General features: G+C 43.9%; 1 protein-coding gene across 1 annotated transcript in view; it reads left to right on the forward strand.

Annotated features, from left to right (window-relative positions):
* The first annotated feature begins 706 nt into the window (after positions 1-706).
* Positions 707-17247, forward strand: part of LOC147209274 (pyruvate carboxylase, mitochondrial-like) — a 149228-nt gene continuing 132687 nt past the window's right edge. Inside the window, exons 1-9 of the mRNA XM_086105036.1 lie at positions 707-1065; positions 7154-7290; positions 8139-8232; positions 8597-8687; positions 10923-11088; positions 11190-11335; positions 13997-14114; positions 15494-15561; positions 16572-16655. Coding sequence (XP_085961162.1) covers positions 7155-7290; positions 8139-8232; positions 8597-8687; positions 10923-11088; positions 11190-11335; positions 13997-14114; positions 15494-15561; positions 16572-16655 — 903 coding nt within the window. The 5' untranslated portion in view covers positions 707-1065; position 7154. The remainder of the gene's footprint in view (positions 1066-7153; positions 7291-8138; positions 8233-8596; positions 8688-10922; positions 11089-11189; positions 11336-13996; positions 14115-15493; positions 15562-16571; positions 16656-17247) is intronic.

The following is a 17247-nucleotide window of genomic DNA, read 5'->3' on the forward strand; positions in this document are numbered from 1 at the left end:
CCTGGCAGTTGTGGTGCTAAGAAACGTTTTGTTTAGTTCACGTTTCATGTTGGAATTGTCGCAAAGCGTGTGAATGTGAAATATGTGTTTTAGTCTCATAAAGGTTGGGAAACCGCTGGGCACAAAATTAGGCCCACAAGTTAATTAAGCTCACTTTCGTTGAATGAATTAAATGAATAATATACTGTCTACCCAACATGCGTAATGTCCCACTGAGATGAAAAATGTGCTAAGGTAAAAAAAATCTTGTGAACCCTAAACGAATATTATTTATCCAGTTTATTGGTCCATGTCGGAAATTTTTGCAGTTTACAATTAAATTATGTATGTAAGCGTATTGCGTGCGTATTTTGCATAGCGTTTTTGATTGGTTCTGTTTTTCTGAGTATTTTGACAGCATTTTTAATCCAAAAAACTGAAAATTGAAAAAATACATATACTGTATTTAAAAAAAAGAGAGAAAAAAATCATTACAAAAACGTCCCCCCCCCCCCCCCCCCCACAGATACTAGTCACAACATTATATCATATCTTCATTCAATTCACGACACGCGTACAAATTTATCAGAAATGTACCAAAATGCCTCAAATATTACATCATGACATTCATAACCCGCGCGAGCCGGTGACGCCTCGCCCTCTCCTCTGATTGGCCGAGACCCGACAGGGCGTCGGGTGACGTCAGGTTCCCGAGCAAGAGGGATCAGAGTTTGTGCTAGAAGGGAAGAGATTAAGGCAGCCAACCCACCCAGCTGCTAGCACGTAGCATTAGCCGCTCGCCCACTTAAGCGTGTTTGACAGCGCGCCTACGTCCTCGAGTCCTCCCGCGGCCACTCCGCCAGCCCGTCCTTCCACGCCGTTTCCTTGAGTGCGCATATGAAGCCAATTGATCCCAAGTAGCAGCAGACCTTCCCTTATCCCCTCCCACCCTCTTCTTCCTCTTCCAAGCGTGACCGTGCGTGCGTTGAGCTACGCGGGCAAAACCCAAACAAACTAGCCAACGCGCCCGTCAAGTAGTCGACTGTTTACAATCGGTGTCCTGTTACCTGTCATCGGACGCACAACGTGAGTACTGATGCACAACCGTGTGCTAGCTTTGTGTGCCTTCCGTGTGCTTTTGCTTCCAGGCTGTCCGGTTTGCCATTCGTCTCCGCGTGTGTCACGCTGTCACGTCTGTCGGAGAGGAGAAAAAAAAAAACAAAACGTAAATGCACACCTGATTGGAGCTAGTTGACTTTTGCTAGCCTCGCGCTGCTAGTTTGGAGCTTGCTGGCTCTTTTAAAACGTGGACGTTGCAGGCGGCAATGCGGCTGCTCAAGTCGTAGGAAGTCTTTTCAGCAACTTTTTGCCAAGCGGCTCAGCCGGTCCGCTATTGTCAGAGCTTTAACGGTAAAAGCGTTTTCAAAACGCAAACAAAAGTCGCTTCTAATGAATTTTCAAGAGTTGCATCTATGACGGTTGTTAATAAGGTTGTTGTTGCCGGGCACCGTCCTGCATACTAACGCGAACGCCGCATTTTTTCCCCTACATCATTATTTTCTCGGTACCAAGCGTATTGCTGCCACAGCAGAGAAAAAAAAAAATCAGGATCACGTTATAACGTAATAAAGTTTTTAACATGATACATTTCCCGTAATTACGAGATAAGTATAATTTACATTTTAATGTGATACATTTCACATGATAACCTGATAGGTATAACGTTGCTAAAGTTGATAAAGTTCCCATTTTGCATGTTGAATTTGACGAAATAACGTGATTAATTAAATGTTTTTAATGTGACCATTTCCACGTTTTCGTGTGATAAATTTCACGTTCTGCGATTGAAGTTAAAATTTCAGTGTGAGGAAAATGTTCCCATTTTAACGTCGTTAGTCTCAAGTTTGAATGTGAATTAAAACTCACTATCATCACTACCACCTTATTAGCTTATTTTAAATACATTTTTGTTTGTTTGTCTCAAAGCCCTAATAAGGATGGGCATTGGATATGATCATTAGCTATAAACGCTGTGATGCTGTGCTGAGTTTGTTTTTCATTCGTCTTTGCTGTGGCCATATTCAAATAAACATGAAATGCCCCACAATCGTATGGTGTTCCACAGGGTTCAGTTCTGTTAAAACGAGATACGTTGCCATGTTACAACAGCCCCTACAACCAAACACTTAACATGAGTAGAAGTGCAATAGAGAACACGGCTGAAGGGAATGGTACCCATCCGCGTAATCGTCTTTCTGTTCTCTGTTGCCAGAGTAGTTTTGTTTGTTTAGTTGTTTGTTCGATGCTCGTCAGCGTTGTTTCGTCACCGTGAAGTGAGCCCCCGGGACAAAACAGACTCTGTTTACATGTAGAAACCTGTGAGAGTGCACAGAGTGCTTGTTTGCTTGCCGGCCCCACGTCACGCACTGCCTCACTCCGGTGTCTCTCTTTAACCTTTGAACCGGCTCTCGTGCATCTGCCGCTTCTTTTGTTGTAACAACCTTTACTCCAGTCACGCTTCATCCCCGAGCTGCGCAGCGTTTGACTGCGGTTGTGAGCGACAGGTAGAAGTTCAGATGCGTTTCGGACATTGTCGGGTGTTTTTGTTTCACGAGCATTCTTTCACGAGTCTCCCGCAGAAGCATGTGGAGTTGATTAAGTTTGTTGTATAACAAACCGAAATGAAATCCAGAGATGCATCTGAGAGGGAGGCCGCGTACGAGTTGATAGAGTATTCGACACACTTTGTCACAGAATGGTTTTTACACATGAGCCGATTTCAAATGGTCTGAGTGATGGGTCAGTGGAGTGTTTTGAATCCAAAGACGAAGGGAGGTGTGTGCACTGATGGCACAGCACAGGGTTGGGATCCCTTACGCACGCGCACACACGCACACGCACACGCACGCGCACACGCACAAAATGAGACTGACGTCACTCCCTGCGCCACACCCCTTCAAGGCAAGCATCCAACACACAAATACGTACGATATTTAGACTGCATAAAACAAGTTCAATTCTTTACATTCAAATTCAGGCACGACCAGTTTGTTGCCTTTATGGCCTGACGTCAAAAATCAAAACAGGAAGAGAGCATTTGATGACTGCCAGATTAAATTTATCTTTATTTTATTGCCAACAGTCGCTGGATGGGGTTAAGGTGCCACTTGTACCCCTTTTGCCCCCCCCCCCCCCCCCCAAAAACCCACTTGGTGCTTGTTCGACGCTGGCCAAGAGCCAACCAAGTAGGAGCTATGTCATGACGTCATCCTAAAGCGTCCAAATGCCACCGCTTTGGTCGACGTTTACCCAAGAGCACCCATGCTATTAATAATAATAATAATAACAATAATGTGCTGTTAGCATCTTCTAGGCAACTTATCATAGCATCGATTATAATTGTATGTATTTTATCACACTCAGCGACATGCAATCAGCAAACGCTTCGATCTTTCTTAACCATTGCAGATGATCACGAGGCTGGTTGCGAGGCGGAGATCGCATGCTAGCTGGGCACATCCACCATCGCTCTTTTTGGTGGGACACAACTGTGCTGGAGTTCACTGCTCAACAGCGATTGATGATAACCCCAGGCCCCCCCAACGTAGGTGGTGCCAGAGTCTGGCCCGACAAATAATTGGGGGAAGCTTTCGCAACAGAGCTCGAGCTAAATGGAAAAGGAAAGAACTGGTTCTAACCTGGGCACTGGCCCAGGACTAGCATTAGCACAAGCGTGGTGGAAAAGGGCCATGAAGCCCTCCCAACCTGATTTGAGAAGCAGCAGCTGAGTGTACCCGCTGCCAAAACACCAATTGTGGAATTGTCGTGAGTCTGTGCACGTGCTCGCGGGTTTGTCTCTGCCAATCTCTCAGGAAGTTGGGCAGCTCGGTTGCCTGCTGGGAACTGTAGTGGAAACATGATGCCAGACAGCATTCGTCGAAAATAGAAAGCATCATCTTGTGGCATCGCGGGGGTCACTCGGTTGAACCTGTTGCTTATGAAATCTGCAAAAAGGTGCTTGTTATCATTTGCCCTCAAAGTCTTTTCAAGCTCTAACATAACCTAAAGTGTGCGTTTGCGTGTCACAACAGCACTTGTGCGTCATAACAAAACTTTGCTCCCTGTGAGGTTAATATGTCAACTGTAAATGATCTCTGCGCTTGGAAATGGGTTAATGGTAAAGTTTTTTTTTCTTTTTTCCTTGTTGGAATACGTTAGTTGAGTAAATGAGATATTATGGGGCGTGCCATTGGGAGGCGGAGGTCCGCTTGGCATTTCAAGCTACATTGCGCTTTGGCTTGCTTGCTGTAATTTTGTTGTGTTGAACAGTTTCTCAAATTGCGTACCGAGAAAGATTTTCAGATGACTGTCTTTGCTGTATATGCCTGATATATGTTGGCACCAAGGAGTTGCACATTTCTACTTTTGCCGTAGAGCTGATACTTCAGCTCATATGAACTTTGTGAATATTTTGTAAGGAACATTTTGATTTGATTAGGAACATTTGTATTTCAGCCCCCCCCCCACCCAAACCCCCCCCCCCCCCCCACACAAAATAAACCAGACGGATGACCCAAATTCCAACACAATTTTGGCAAACTCCACACAGGAATGCCAGAACCGAACCCACAACCTCAGCACCGTAAGCTCGACGCGCCAACCACTGGATCACCGGGCTACCCCCCCCCCCCCCACCACACACACACAAACAAGAACAAAGAAAAAAATACAGACATTCAAAAATTACTCCCCACCCACATAAGTTTCCCAAAAACAAAATCTGTATATTTTTGTAGACATAGAAAAAAAATCTGCAATGTACTGCATGCACAGGACTGAAGATAAAAATGGAAATTGGCATAACTTTATTTTTTTTTTTTAACGGAGCAGATGACTCTTTAACATTACTCAACTATGCTGATTATTTTTGAAGAGTCATGCACAAATCACACAACTTTTTATTTTTAAGTGGAGTGATATTATTTTAACCTTCATGTGTTGATTTTCTCCTGCTGCAAGAGTCATGCGTCTCCTCTTCGAGGCTCGGCCTCCGTGTTGCGTAAGAGGCATCATTAAGCGGAAGGAAACAATTGGGAAGGCAGCCCCAAGGAATTTTTCTCTGCACGCGTTGCCCCATCGAACCACAGGGGGGCGCTGCCGACTTACCGTATGTGTGACACATAGTTGTTCCTCTGCCAGTTTGGCCCCGCGTTGCACCGAAATTACCTTTTATAACGCAGTCGTGTTATTTGCATACGCGGATCCATCTTGCGTAACTTTCCACAAACGAGGCGATGTGACAAAAGTAGAGCGGTTGAAAAGAGTCCCCACCATCTGACATTCCTCTCATTCCACGCCCAATCCTCGACTTGCGTGCTGTCCCCTGCAAGCCACGCCATTTAAAAACAAAAAAACAAAACAAAAACAAAAGCAGAAAACGAGTTTATGGAGATTTTCGCCTGACTATCATTGCTGTGTGTGTCACTGCGGGTTAGGAAGATGTTCTCTGCTGCGGGGCTTGGCTGCCTGCTGTACTTCCAGCTTTATAAGTGATCAAAGAGCATTTTTGATACTCGGCTGAGGCTTCACTTACCATCTGCGGGCAGGCTATCTCCCACTGTGCGCGCGTTTGATCAATTTAAATTCCGGTCGTGGATTGCAGCCCTATCAAAATGCTACATTCCATTTTTTATTTAGTCAGAGATGTTTTTTTGAATTAGGAAAATTCTGCACAGGGCATTATACAAGGCTGGGGGGGGGTCCCCTCTGCACATGTTTACAACGACAGGCACCTGCACTGTGTGTGGCATCTGTACACGAATAAATAAAACGCAGCGAGAGTAGGCCGTTTTGGAAGTAGTATTGTGGAATATTTAACACTTGCCCTCCTCTGCTAACTCTGAAAAACAATTAAGAGACCACTGAAAAAGCTGATGTTTGCAATTGCGTGTGAAGCATTTCGAAGGGAAAAAAATTGAAACATTGAATTATCTTGAAAAAATATGGAATGATATTGAAAGATAAAGAATGATGTGAATTGATATTGAATGTACTTAGCGTTTTTTGTTCTGTGTCATTGGCAATGAATGTGGACGTTTTTGTGGGGCCCGGAAATGAAAGAATGTAGAAAATACTTTTCAAGGTGAATTGAATGAGATGAAAACGGAGCATTTCTTATGGGAACGACTTTGCATCTGTTTTGTTGAATGTGGATTTTTGTTTTGTTTTCTGTTTTGTTGAATGAGAATTAATTGGGATTTTTTTGTGGGAACTTTTATTTGGGAAAAGAAAACTTTGAACACAACACAGAGCGATTTTTTTCTTTTAAATTCAGATACCTCCTGATAACTCCCAAATTCCAGATAAAAATATTGCCTTGCACAGCGTTATTGTCAGAAAATAAAAAGTGGTGTAATGTTCTAGTATTTATTTATTTATGAATTTATTTATTTTTTGGGGGTCTGTTAATTCTTTTCCAGAACTATATAGCATTTCGTACATAATCAAGGAAATGATTGCATTCCACAGCTGTAAGTAATGCTGCCAATTGGCCACGCGATGGCAGTAGCATCACAAGATGCTTTGAAAAAGGTCAGTTTGTTTTCCTGTAGCTTCATTTACTCAAGTAAACAACTGGAAGGTGCTCATTGTGTGTATTTATTCATTTTAATGTGCTTGATCGTTCCCCCCCCCCCCTTTTTATGGCCAAAGATCTCTTTATGATTGAGTTAATAATACATCCATTGTGTGGCAAGTAACCGCGAGTACTCGCATTGCATTTGTAGTCGTATATTATGCAACATTACTCCCAGAATATGGATATAAAGAGTACTATTATAGTTTGGTGATGATTTTATTTGTTACGGGTTGTTGACAGTGTTGTTGTGATTTGGAGGCGAAGCGAGACAGCTGGCTTTTGTTGAGGATGCACCTGTAGCTCAATTGGACAGTGCGAAGCTGAGCAGCTGCCGATTGGCTCTCACACTTCCTGCTTGTGAAACGACTACCGCATTGAAATTGCGACGGTTTATATTTTGAAATGTAGTTTGCACTGCCTCCAAAACCACAATAATCAAAAGATAAATGAAATATTCCTGTCCTGGATGTAAAGACGTTTCTCATCTTGAATGGTGGATATTCAAGCGTATAAAATGTCATGTCGTGTCTTACGCAGGATGTTGCTCCACGGCGCAGTGCGAGGCGGCCTCAGCCTGCTAGCCCTGAGGAGGGCTTGTCTCCTGTGCCGCTCCGCCCACTCGACCCCGCCGACCCAGTATCGGCCAATCAAAAAAGTGATGGTGGCTAATAGAGGTGAGAATGCAAATGTGTAATTCCGATTCAAAAGCATAATGCCGCTTGCTTTGTTGATCATTCATATTCAAGCACTCATCTGTGTGGGCGACTGCACAATCCACCTTTTATTTGTTTTCCCTCTCCTTCTGCCTCACTGAATAGCTTTATTTTTATATTTATTTCTGTTATTGGAGAAAGCCAGGTTACATTTAACGCATATTAGAGGTTTTCAGTTCAGCGCTTGGGGAGGGGTGGTGGGTTGGTGTAAATGTCCTCAAGGACATTTGAATATTACTGCCAATCAGTTATGCCATTTAATTAGCATAAGGCTCTTTGCAATTTAATTCTTGGGTTGAAAAATATGAAACATAAAACCTGAGACAAATTATTCAGTTAGGGCTCGAACGAGCTGCTGGAGATTGCTACTTCTTTTCGACTTCATCCAACAATACCAAGTAGGGAGAACCCCTTGGAGACGGCGTGCGCATTGAAACATTCATGTCAGCCTTCCTCCCTTCGAAGCTGTATTAAACTGCTTTAATCCATCATTGTGATTGAGATGGCTTTTGGTCTGTGACACACGCACGCACTCACACACGCACCCACACCGTGGGGCTTTCCGTCAGTGTCTGTCCTTCACTTTGGCGTGGCACGATATCTACACCACATTAGATCACATTCATCACACTGCAGTGCACCAGGCTGAGCTGGGCTGTTGTGTGCTTGTGTGTGTCAGAGCGAGAAAGAGTTTCCTATGTTTTTCAATGTCTCTTCCTTTGGGGGGGGGGTGCTTTGTGTTGGGAGCCAAAGTTTGTATTATTTGAACTATGATGCCATTTCTTTCTTTAAAAAATGTCTTCCTCCAGGTGAGATCGCCATCCGTGTGTTCAGAGCCTGCACTGAGCTCGGGATTCGAACGGTGGCCGTCTACTCTGAGCAGGACACTGGTCAGATGCACAGGTATGCTCGCCGGTGTGATAAAGCGATAAAGCTTGCGAAATGGCACACTGCAGCACCCGGAGGCTCCTGCAGTGGTTGAAATAATGAGGCTGGCAGCCAGACTTTTGAGCGAGCAGCTCAGCTGCCACTGCAGATTATTGATCACGACACACCATTAGAGGAAGCCTTTCAGTGTGTCTTTGTGAAGCCTTGTGAGGCGGACGTAGGGGGGAACTATATCGACGTTACAAAACATTCAGTCCAGCATGTTTGTCCAAACATCCTCATGTCCCTCAATGCCAGTGTTTTCCTTAAAGTTGAGCTATTCTGACTAAATACATATAAAACATGCCAACACAATGTTTTTCTTCTTTTGTCTTTGTAGGCAAAAAGCAGACGAGGCCTACCTCATTGGAAAAGGGCTGCCGCCTGTCGCCGCCTACCTGGACATCCCCGACATAATCAAAGTAGCCAAGGTAAACTCTCATTACTTTGCTTAACTTTATTGATAGCACACTTTAAAAACAAAAAGTCCATGGGAACGTGCATAGGCGGTGCAGTGGGGTGGGGCCTGGAATCGGATATGCTCCCTCTTACATGTTCCCTTTAAGAGGTGAGCAAGCAGCATTTTGATCCAAATGGAGAGTCGGACTGGCTTACTCTAACACACACACACACACACACAAACACACACACACACGTCGCTAGATTGCAAGTTAAAGTGTTTAGGAAGTGAACAACTCTTAATGAAGGACATACGCAGTCTTTTTTTTTTTTTTTTTTTTAAATCAACGTTCATTTGGCTTTATTTTAGCCTAAGTCTTGCCCATAAGACCAAAACATTCATTTAGTGAGTTTGTTGAATGTAAAACAGATTCACTCATTGCTAGATTGTGTGCTAAAAAATACATAGGAAGAATACCGTGGAAAAAAATGCTTATTAAATTGCAATCGCAATATTGAGGAAATAAAAAAAAAGAAAATCGCAGTTTGATTATTTTTCAAAATATTTCAGCACTAAGCACTGGTGTAGATGACTGTACTACGATTGTTATGGATTTCTACTATCAGCCGTTGAATCTGCTGAGAGCTCATGTCGGTTGTCTCTCAATCCGGCATTTTGTTCCCCAACCTCTCATTGTAGTCAAGGCATAAAAATGTCTGAAAAGAAGACTCTTTTATCAACATTTCCATAAACTTGACATTTAATATGTGTGAGTGTGAGTACATGTCATATAGCAGCCACCGCCTCCCTAGGCCCCCTTTGTCAGCCACATCGACCAATTATCTTGTCACTTTTGTTCTTTTTGTCCTTTTCTTTCCCTTAATACGCTCTTTAGCACATACGCAGCCAAGCTCATAAAAAGCTAAAATAATGCTCTCCTCTTATTTGCCACTTCCACATGCAACCGTACTGCTCCCTTGCGTGACGTTATTGTCAAATACTGTGTGGAACAGTGTCTCTCTCACCCGCCTCTTTGTGTCTATGTGTATCCAGACTTCCCTTAGCAACAGGATCGTCCGTGATTAAAGTCAGCCTTGCACTTAGGAGCAGATGGTACACGCTGGTGTATGTGTATGTGTGTGTGTGTGTGCGTGTGCGTGTGTGTGTGTGTCTGACCTTGTCATCTCATCAGACGTGTCGACATGCTCCCAGATGACGAACTTTGATAACATGAGAATGAAAGTGTGTCCAGCTCCAGTCTCCTTTTGTGTCACCTGAGGTGTCAATTGCATAAACTGAGGGGCCCAACTTGGTTTCCCGTGTTCAATTCAATCCAATCACCTTGGCTAAACTTGTGGGCCTCATTTACAGTGACAAAAAAAAAAAAAAAAGCAAGAGGCAGAAACAGTACATTGGCAATAACTATTATGTGAAGAATTTCAAAATACAAAGAGGGGATGTTAAAATGGCTAAGGCCGAGGAGGGGAGGCAATTTTGTAGATCTTTGCAGGTAATTTCTGGACACAGGGGCTCCAACGCAATAGCAGGTGAGCCAAAATTGGTATAGAAGAAGGCTGTTTACCTTTGAAATAGCCTGTGCATCTCGTGTCAAATGGAAAGGGCGGGCCAAGCTAGCCAACTGATACAGAAAGCAATGTTTAGTCGTGTAGCTAGCACCAGAGATGAACCCAAGTGCTGATTGATAAACAGTCTAAAGATCGAAGGGGGAGGAACAGAGACATGTCTGTGGACTACATCGCTGTCGTCCAGAACAGATAAAAACACAGCTTCAATCATCCTCTCCTAATAAAACAGTGGAAACTGTTTCTAAACAAGAAACCAAGTACTCTCTCTCTCTCTCTCTCTCTCTCTCTCTCTCTCTGATGGAACCATTAGATGCAGAGATAAAAACAGCATCAAGGTTAGGGGCTGTAGCCTTGGGAAACAACATAGACGGTACATTTGCTTTTGCTAACCTTAAGCACAAGCTGGGAGATAAGCAAGGGTTTCTTGAAAATGATTAAAAGGAAGTTGCCGGTTTTTCACCGCTGGTGGAACAGCATCAGCTATCTAATTATAAAATAGTGTCGTGAGCATTAAAATGGTGACTGTTACTTTCTGGAGCCACAATATCGTTACTATGAAGCGTAAAAAAAGCACCGGACCTAGAATTGACCCCTGAGGAACACCATGCGTTCACGGCTAAAGGGTCCGACCGGACACTCTCTTGTCATCCTTTGTCAACAACGGGTCTTTCTCTCCATAGGACAACGACGTGGATGCCATCCACCCGGGCTACGGGTTCCTGTCAGAGCGCTCGGACTTTGCTCAGGCCTGCGCCGACGCGGATGTGATGTTTGTCGGGCCGACTCCGGAAACGGTCCGCAAGATGGGAGACAAAGTGGAGGCCCGCACTCTCGCAATCAGCGCCGGTATGTAGACAAAGGGAGTGTGACCGACGGACTCTTGATAATGGAAGTCCATATGGATGCTGGCCTTGTTTCTCCGTAACGCGTCGCTCGTGCTCGTCAAGGTGTACCCGTAGTCCCGGGAACAGACTCCCCCATCAGCAGTCTGCAGCAGGCCCACGCCTTCGCCCAGAGCTACGGCTTCCCCATCATCTTCAAAGCGGCCTACGGAGGCGGCGGCCGAGGCATGCGGGTGGTCCGAGAGTACGAGGTGAGCCCTTCCGATCCCCTTCTGGACAAACTTGCGCTTTATATTAATGACATTTCTGTTTTGTGGCGAATTGCGAGGATTTGATGACCTAGTCGTTTATATATCCGCAGCTGCCACTCATCTCCTGCTAGCTGGTCTGCCGTCTGAAATTGTCTCAAGCGTGCATGGCAGCTAAAACATTGAGAGCAATTTTCTCTGTGCCGGGGGTCCTATTACCAGAATGTATTGTAACACTTTTCACATGTGTGGAACGTCTGCCTTATTTCCTACAGAAGTAATGTTTACCACAAAAACAGCCCTGGCAATATCCAAATGTAAATCTCCAGCGATGATTGACACATGCACTTCCCTCTGCTAATGCTGGCCCGTCTTCCTCTTTGCACTGTTTTCCCCCCTCCTCAAGTTGCAGCCATTTCCTTTTGCATCTTATGAAAACTAATTGAGTTTTCCTTCCCCCTTGTCGATGGCGCAAGGCACATTTTCGCATAACAGAGTCAATGCGGAGTGACGCATTGTTTCCCCCACCTTTGCTGCAGGTGGGACTAATGCGGCTTCTTTCCTCAACCCCGCATCGCTTTCATGTCCTTCTGGCGTGCGGCTGTCTCTAAAATGTGCAACTCAAATGTTCAAATGACCTTCCGCAGGCGCATCCACGCCCTCGCGCGCTGTCGCTGCACACTATTTTCACTGAGAGCCTGCAACTAGCTTCTTATGCTCCCAATGTTTTTTTTTTCATCCTGTTTCTCAAATTTGGCCATGTCCAGCTTTCTTTTTCCATCCAATGAAAACATCACTTCATTTTTGGTTGCGATCACTGAAAATGACAAAACAGTGACTGTTTTAACAGTCACGGCGAGAAAGTCCAACATCAACACACTATGCAAAAATGCTTTGAAATGCTGCATACTGTCTCTGCAGTGGCGTCTTGAGACGCGAGTAACCCAACTCAGAGATTTTTCGACAGACGGGTCACCATTTTTGCTTTGGCTTGCGAGCCAGAAGTGGAGACGGATAATATATTACGCACACAGGGATGGCTTCTTTATCGGCTACAAAGAATGACTGATATTTCTGCAGGCGACAGAGGAGCTGACATGTCTCCACGTGTTGAATCTGCATGTCCGTATTGTTCTTTGGAGGCACCTCAGGGCTCTAGACTGAGACCAATTTGGGTGCTCAAACACACCCAAATTTCTCAATGTTATGCCTTAAAAATAAAAAAATAAATAAAAAAAATAAAAAAATAGGTTGCACCGGTGCAACCAGCCTTCCGAGCGACAGGGGAGGAAGGTATTAGTGAGCGTCTGTGCCAAAGGTTTAATGTTTGCTCAAGTCAGATTTTTGTCACCAGGGTTCTGTTCTACTACTATTATTATTATTGTTTAATTTACCTCAGACATATTTATGGTTTCACATTTTCTTGAGGTAACAAGTTATTTGCCTTTGCAAATAGTATACTCGATTAAACGTGCTCTATCATATCAGCAGCAGCATAAAAACAAAAACAATATTATCGTTGATTATGATAATTTGGGAGAAAATACAGTGTATCATTCTAAAAAAAATTTATTATTGTGACAGGCTTAGGTGAGTGACCAATGCCTTTCAGGTTTTGAGTGGAAATCCGGTAGCTGCGGCAAATCTACTTGCGGGTGTTATTTTATTAATTTAGAAAGTTGAAAATGGCTTGCTCCCTTTGATGATGCAATGTTAATGTTTGAACAAAGATGCTGTTTTTATGGTCTCCTGAAAAGCCAGCATTTTGGAGGTACGAGGATTGTGCCCGACGCCAGCGATTATGCAATATATGCAGCATCCATACACACCCAAAGTGCAACGCCGATACAAACTCCTCTCGAAAGATGTTGCCTTCACCCAATACGCCGCTTCTCGATTGCATTGCTCTTGTGCGAAAAAACAAAAACAAAAACACATTGTTGTTCACTTTTCGTGCCATCTGACGTTTTAGAACCTTTTCAAACATTGGCTGTTGACATTTGTGACTGTTGAGTCTCAGGAGCTCGAGTGGTGGAGGCGCCCGTCATGTCAAGACTGCACCTTTTCAAAAGCAACAACTTGACTTCTCGAAATAAATAAATAAACAAAAATAAAAGAGCCAACAAAATCCAGTTTCTCCACATCATAGAGTCCATTATGGGCCCAAGAAGTTCTCGTGTTCATTGGCTCAAAGTTTGGGCTGGCGCCGATGATGCACGACGCAGCCTTGAGCACCCGCTCGATTTGCCTCTCTTTGAGGCAGGAAAAGTGAGTCACCCCCTACCCCCTTTTTTTTGCCCCCTGAAGTAGGGGGCAACACCATGGGCCGGCAATTTGGCGCAGACTGACAACACAGATTGAGTCATGCCCTTGACTTGCCCTCGTGCCTCGTGTGTGGCGTTGTCTCCCCATGGCTTCTTTGCAACAAATTCTGCGCCTGCAGAAGAAAAGACAAAAAAAAAGGCACGGGACAAACTGTACCATGTGGATTTGACAAATTGCGTGAGATCTCAGTGAGGTTTTTGAACTCAAAACGGTAGCCAACAGCCGCCGAGGTGCAGAAGTTGAAGTTTTGTTTGCAAAAAAGTGTGAAGAAATGTACGCGGCGGACTTTGTTTTGCCTCCTTTACCGATGTTCATGGATTTTTGTGTTCTATTTGTCAGGAACTGGAGGAAAATTACCAGCGGGCCTACTCGGAAGCGCTGACTGCTTTCGGCAATGGCGCTCTGTTTGTGGAGAAGTTTATTGAAAAACCAAGACATATTGAAGTGCAGATCCTCGGTAAGTGCACTCGGTTGCCACAGTTCCCTTGAAATGGGAGCTTGGTTACCTTACTGATGACTTGAAAAGTCACTTTGATGTCTTGATTTGTGATATTCAACAGATGCCGATAACGCCAACAAACATAAAATGTGACCGTTTTTAGATTTATAACTGTGGTATTGGAAAAACAAATTTTCTTTTTAACTAATTCAGTACCAGCCAATTCTAGACCCCATTTTTTGTATTTTTTTTTTAACCCGAAATCTTAAAAAAAAAAAAAAAAGTACCTCTGGGGTTGAACGTGTGGAGTGTGAAAAGACATGTCTTTGGGAGTGAATGAGTTTTAATTACAAAGACAACCATTGTCAACTGTTTAAAATTTATTTATTAAGGCAGTTCATATTATCATGGCAACCTTCACATTTATCATGTACATTGTTTATAAATATAATGATGACATTTTAGGGACCTCATGCGGTCACACACCCTTGTGGGTCTTTCTCTTGATGCTCTTATGTTCCGTAATACTTTATTTATTTATTTTTTAATTTGAGAAAAAAAATCACATTCACCTATGATTGTTGAAGCTAGATAATGCTTTGTCGACAGCACAGACTTTCTTCAGCTCAGACAAACTCCCCAAAACTTTATTTCCAGCTTGTGAATGTGAATCTATCTGCTTTCTCCATTGTTATTTTCCCATGTGGTCAAAAACGATGACACGGTGCACGCGTGACCTGATTGAAAAATGTCTGATTCGTGTTCCTGTGTTGTCAAATGTCACTCACTGCTGCCCTCAAGAGGCAGTGAATGGCACCACCACTTAATAATGAACGACGGGTGGGCATTAGCTTACTTTTTAGCTGATTGTCGCTATTGTTAATTTCCATACAGTAACGAATTGTGACTTTACAAAGCAACTGTAGTCAGACTACTAAACTGAGAGAAGTAGAACATTGGAGTAGTTGTTCCTGTTGCATCGACACCAAAGTATGACAGTGGTTCATTTTTTTAAACAAAACTGGCTCACTCAATTATATTTTCACTCGTTAGTGTGTAAATAACACAAAGCTCCGTAATGCAGCGCGGCTCCCGTGGCGTGAGGAACCAGGCCCGGTATTTCAACACTTATAGATTTGTTCTCAAGCTATTTTCAACACCATAAATTGGTTAATAAGGCGTAAAAATAACGCCGGCACAGACCAATAGTATCGATTTGTGGAAAAAATATAAATTATACCCCTGGGCTTTTTCTGGAAATGACTTGTTGTGACTATAATGTGAGTCACAGCACCGCCTGTTTATAAATGTATCAATTGTATTTTTTACAGTTGGGGTGGGGGGGGGGGGGGAGAATAGTTTTCTTTTGCCCCATTCTGACTTGTGTGCCTCCACAGGAGATAAATACGGTAATGTCATCCACCTCTACGAGAGAGACTGCTCCATTCAGCGGCGCCACCAAAAGGTGACTTTCTCACACCGTCGACGGCGTTTCTGTGGGTGGTCACGCTCGGCAGAGAGGTCTCACCTTCCAGCGCGGCGACGAGGATAAATCGGCCTAATCGGCTTTTGTCTGTCAGCCGTGCGTCTCATTAGGGAACATATTCATACTTGAGTTGATTATGATAACGGAGATTACGGCGCACGCGTGTGTGTGTGTGTGTGTGTGTCGTAGGTGCCAAGAGGATAATACAGCAATGAAAATGTCCTAATGCTGTTATCGGCGTCCGCGGCGCTTAAAGCACCCTGTGCCAAATCAACTCTGCTCTTGGAATTATCTGGGAATTAACGCTCGCCCCTTTAGGCGGCACGGCGCTCTTTGCGTCTCTCCTAATGAATTAGCTGTTTTCGCCTCGTCTTATGAAATGAGCAAACATGCGACGGAGCACCAAGTGGCACGTCATCATATATGCCGCATGCGTCACCCTCGCGTTTCATCAGCTGATCATAGAAACGCGCCTGCTTGTTTTTTTGCAAGCTACTACTGCTCCTCGTTGAGCCGACGTGACTTGATCTGCATTTGGCCTAAATCTAAAGTCTTTTTTTTCCCTCTCCCTCGCTCACATGAAGAGTCGCCTGTTGGAATAGATTTGGAATGCTGGAGTACGGATGGGATATTTTTAGTCCCTCTGTCTCAGAAGTGAAATTCATACTGGGTAGAGGAGGAGGAGGAGGAGGAGGAAAAGATGAGATAAGAAGGCTAATTGACTTCCTACTGTGTTTTATTTGAGTTGATTTATTTTTGGGTTCCCACTTGAATTTCCTTGGGTTAGTTAGCTTGGCCCGTAGCCCCAGGCCAATTGTTGCATTGGCACAAATACTAGCTTTTCCATCCTCCCCACTTAAAAAAAAAGTTGTTTGCTCTTGGATCATGGTAAGGAAAGTGACCAAATAGGGATTTATTTCTCTCAGTGGCCACCGTTTAAAGATGCTGTAAGATGGTAGCTTGTTGCTAACGCTGTGCGCGCTTTACAGGTCGTGGAGATCGCACCGGGTTTCCAACTGGACCCTCAGCTGAGAAACCGCCTTCATTCGGACGCTGTCAACCTTGCCAAATTGGTAGGTGCTCGCCTGCTGACTCGCGTGTTTTGTTTTCTTTTTAATTAAATAGCAATCAAGTACGCGTCGATAGCAACTACAAACTGTGTGTCGTGATGGTGACAAAAGATGTCCACGGAGTGAATGAGGAGTGCCATGCAAAACAAAGCCCCTGACGTTTAATTCGGTGTCGCTCGGGATGCTTTTCTTCTGAATCAGATGAAGGCACGTGCATGTCCACAGACACTATGTTACATATTGCACTTTCTACGTTTTATGCTGGATGTTTTTTTTTCTTTTTTTTGCGTTCAGCTGTGGTTACATTGTGTCTAAAAAGTCTTCATAACTCATTTTAAAGTATGTGGATGGCATAAAAGTATGTGTGTGTGTGTGTGTGTGTGTGGCGAGAGACCGAGATCCAGTCTTATTTTTTTTTTTTTCGTAGCCTTTTCCAAAGGCATCATGACATTTGAATTGCAAACTATTTACATTTTGCCAAACGAGCGTACGTGCGAGTGGACTTGAAATATATGGAAATAAAATTTGTTGAGTGCTTTTGGAATCAACTCTCAATATCATCCATCCTCCCTGACTTTCGCCAAAAGTAGCCGTG

This window comes from Hippocampus guttulatus, chromosome 2, assembly GCF_054856545.1.
Source record: "Hippocampus guttulatus isolate MCC_2025c chromosome 2, RoL_Hgut_1.0, whole genome shotgun sequence".
Taxonomy (NCBI): Eukaryota; Metazoa; Chordata; class Actinopteri; order Syngnathiformes; family Syngnathidae; genus Hippocampus; species Hippocampus guttulatus.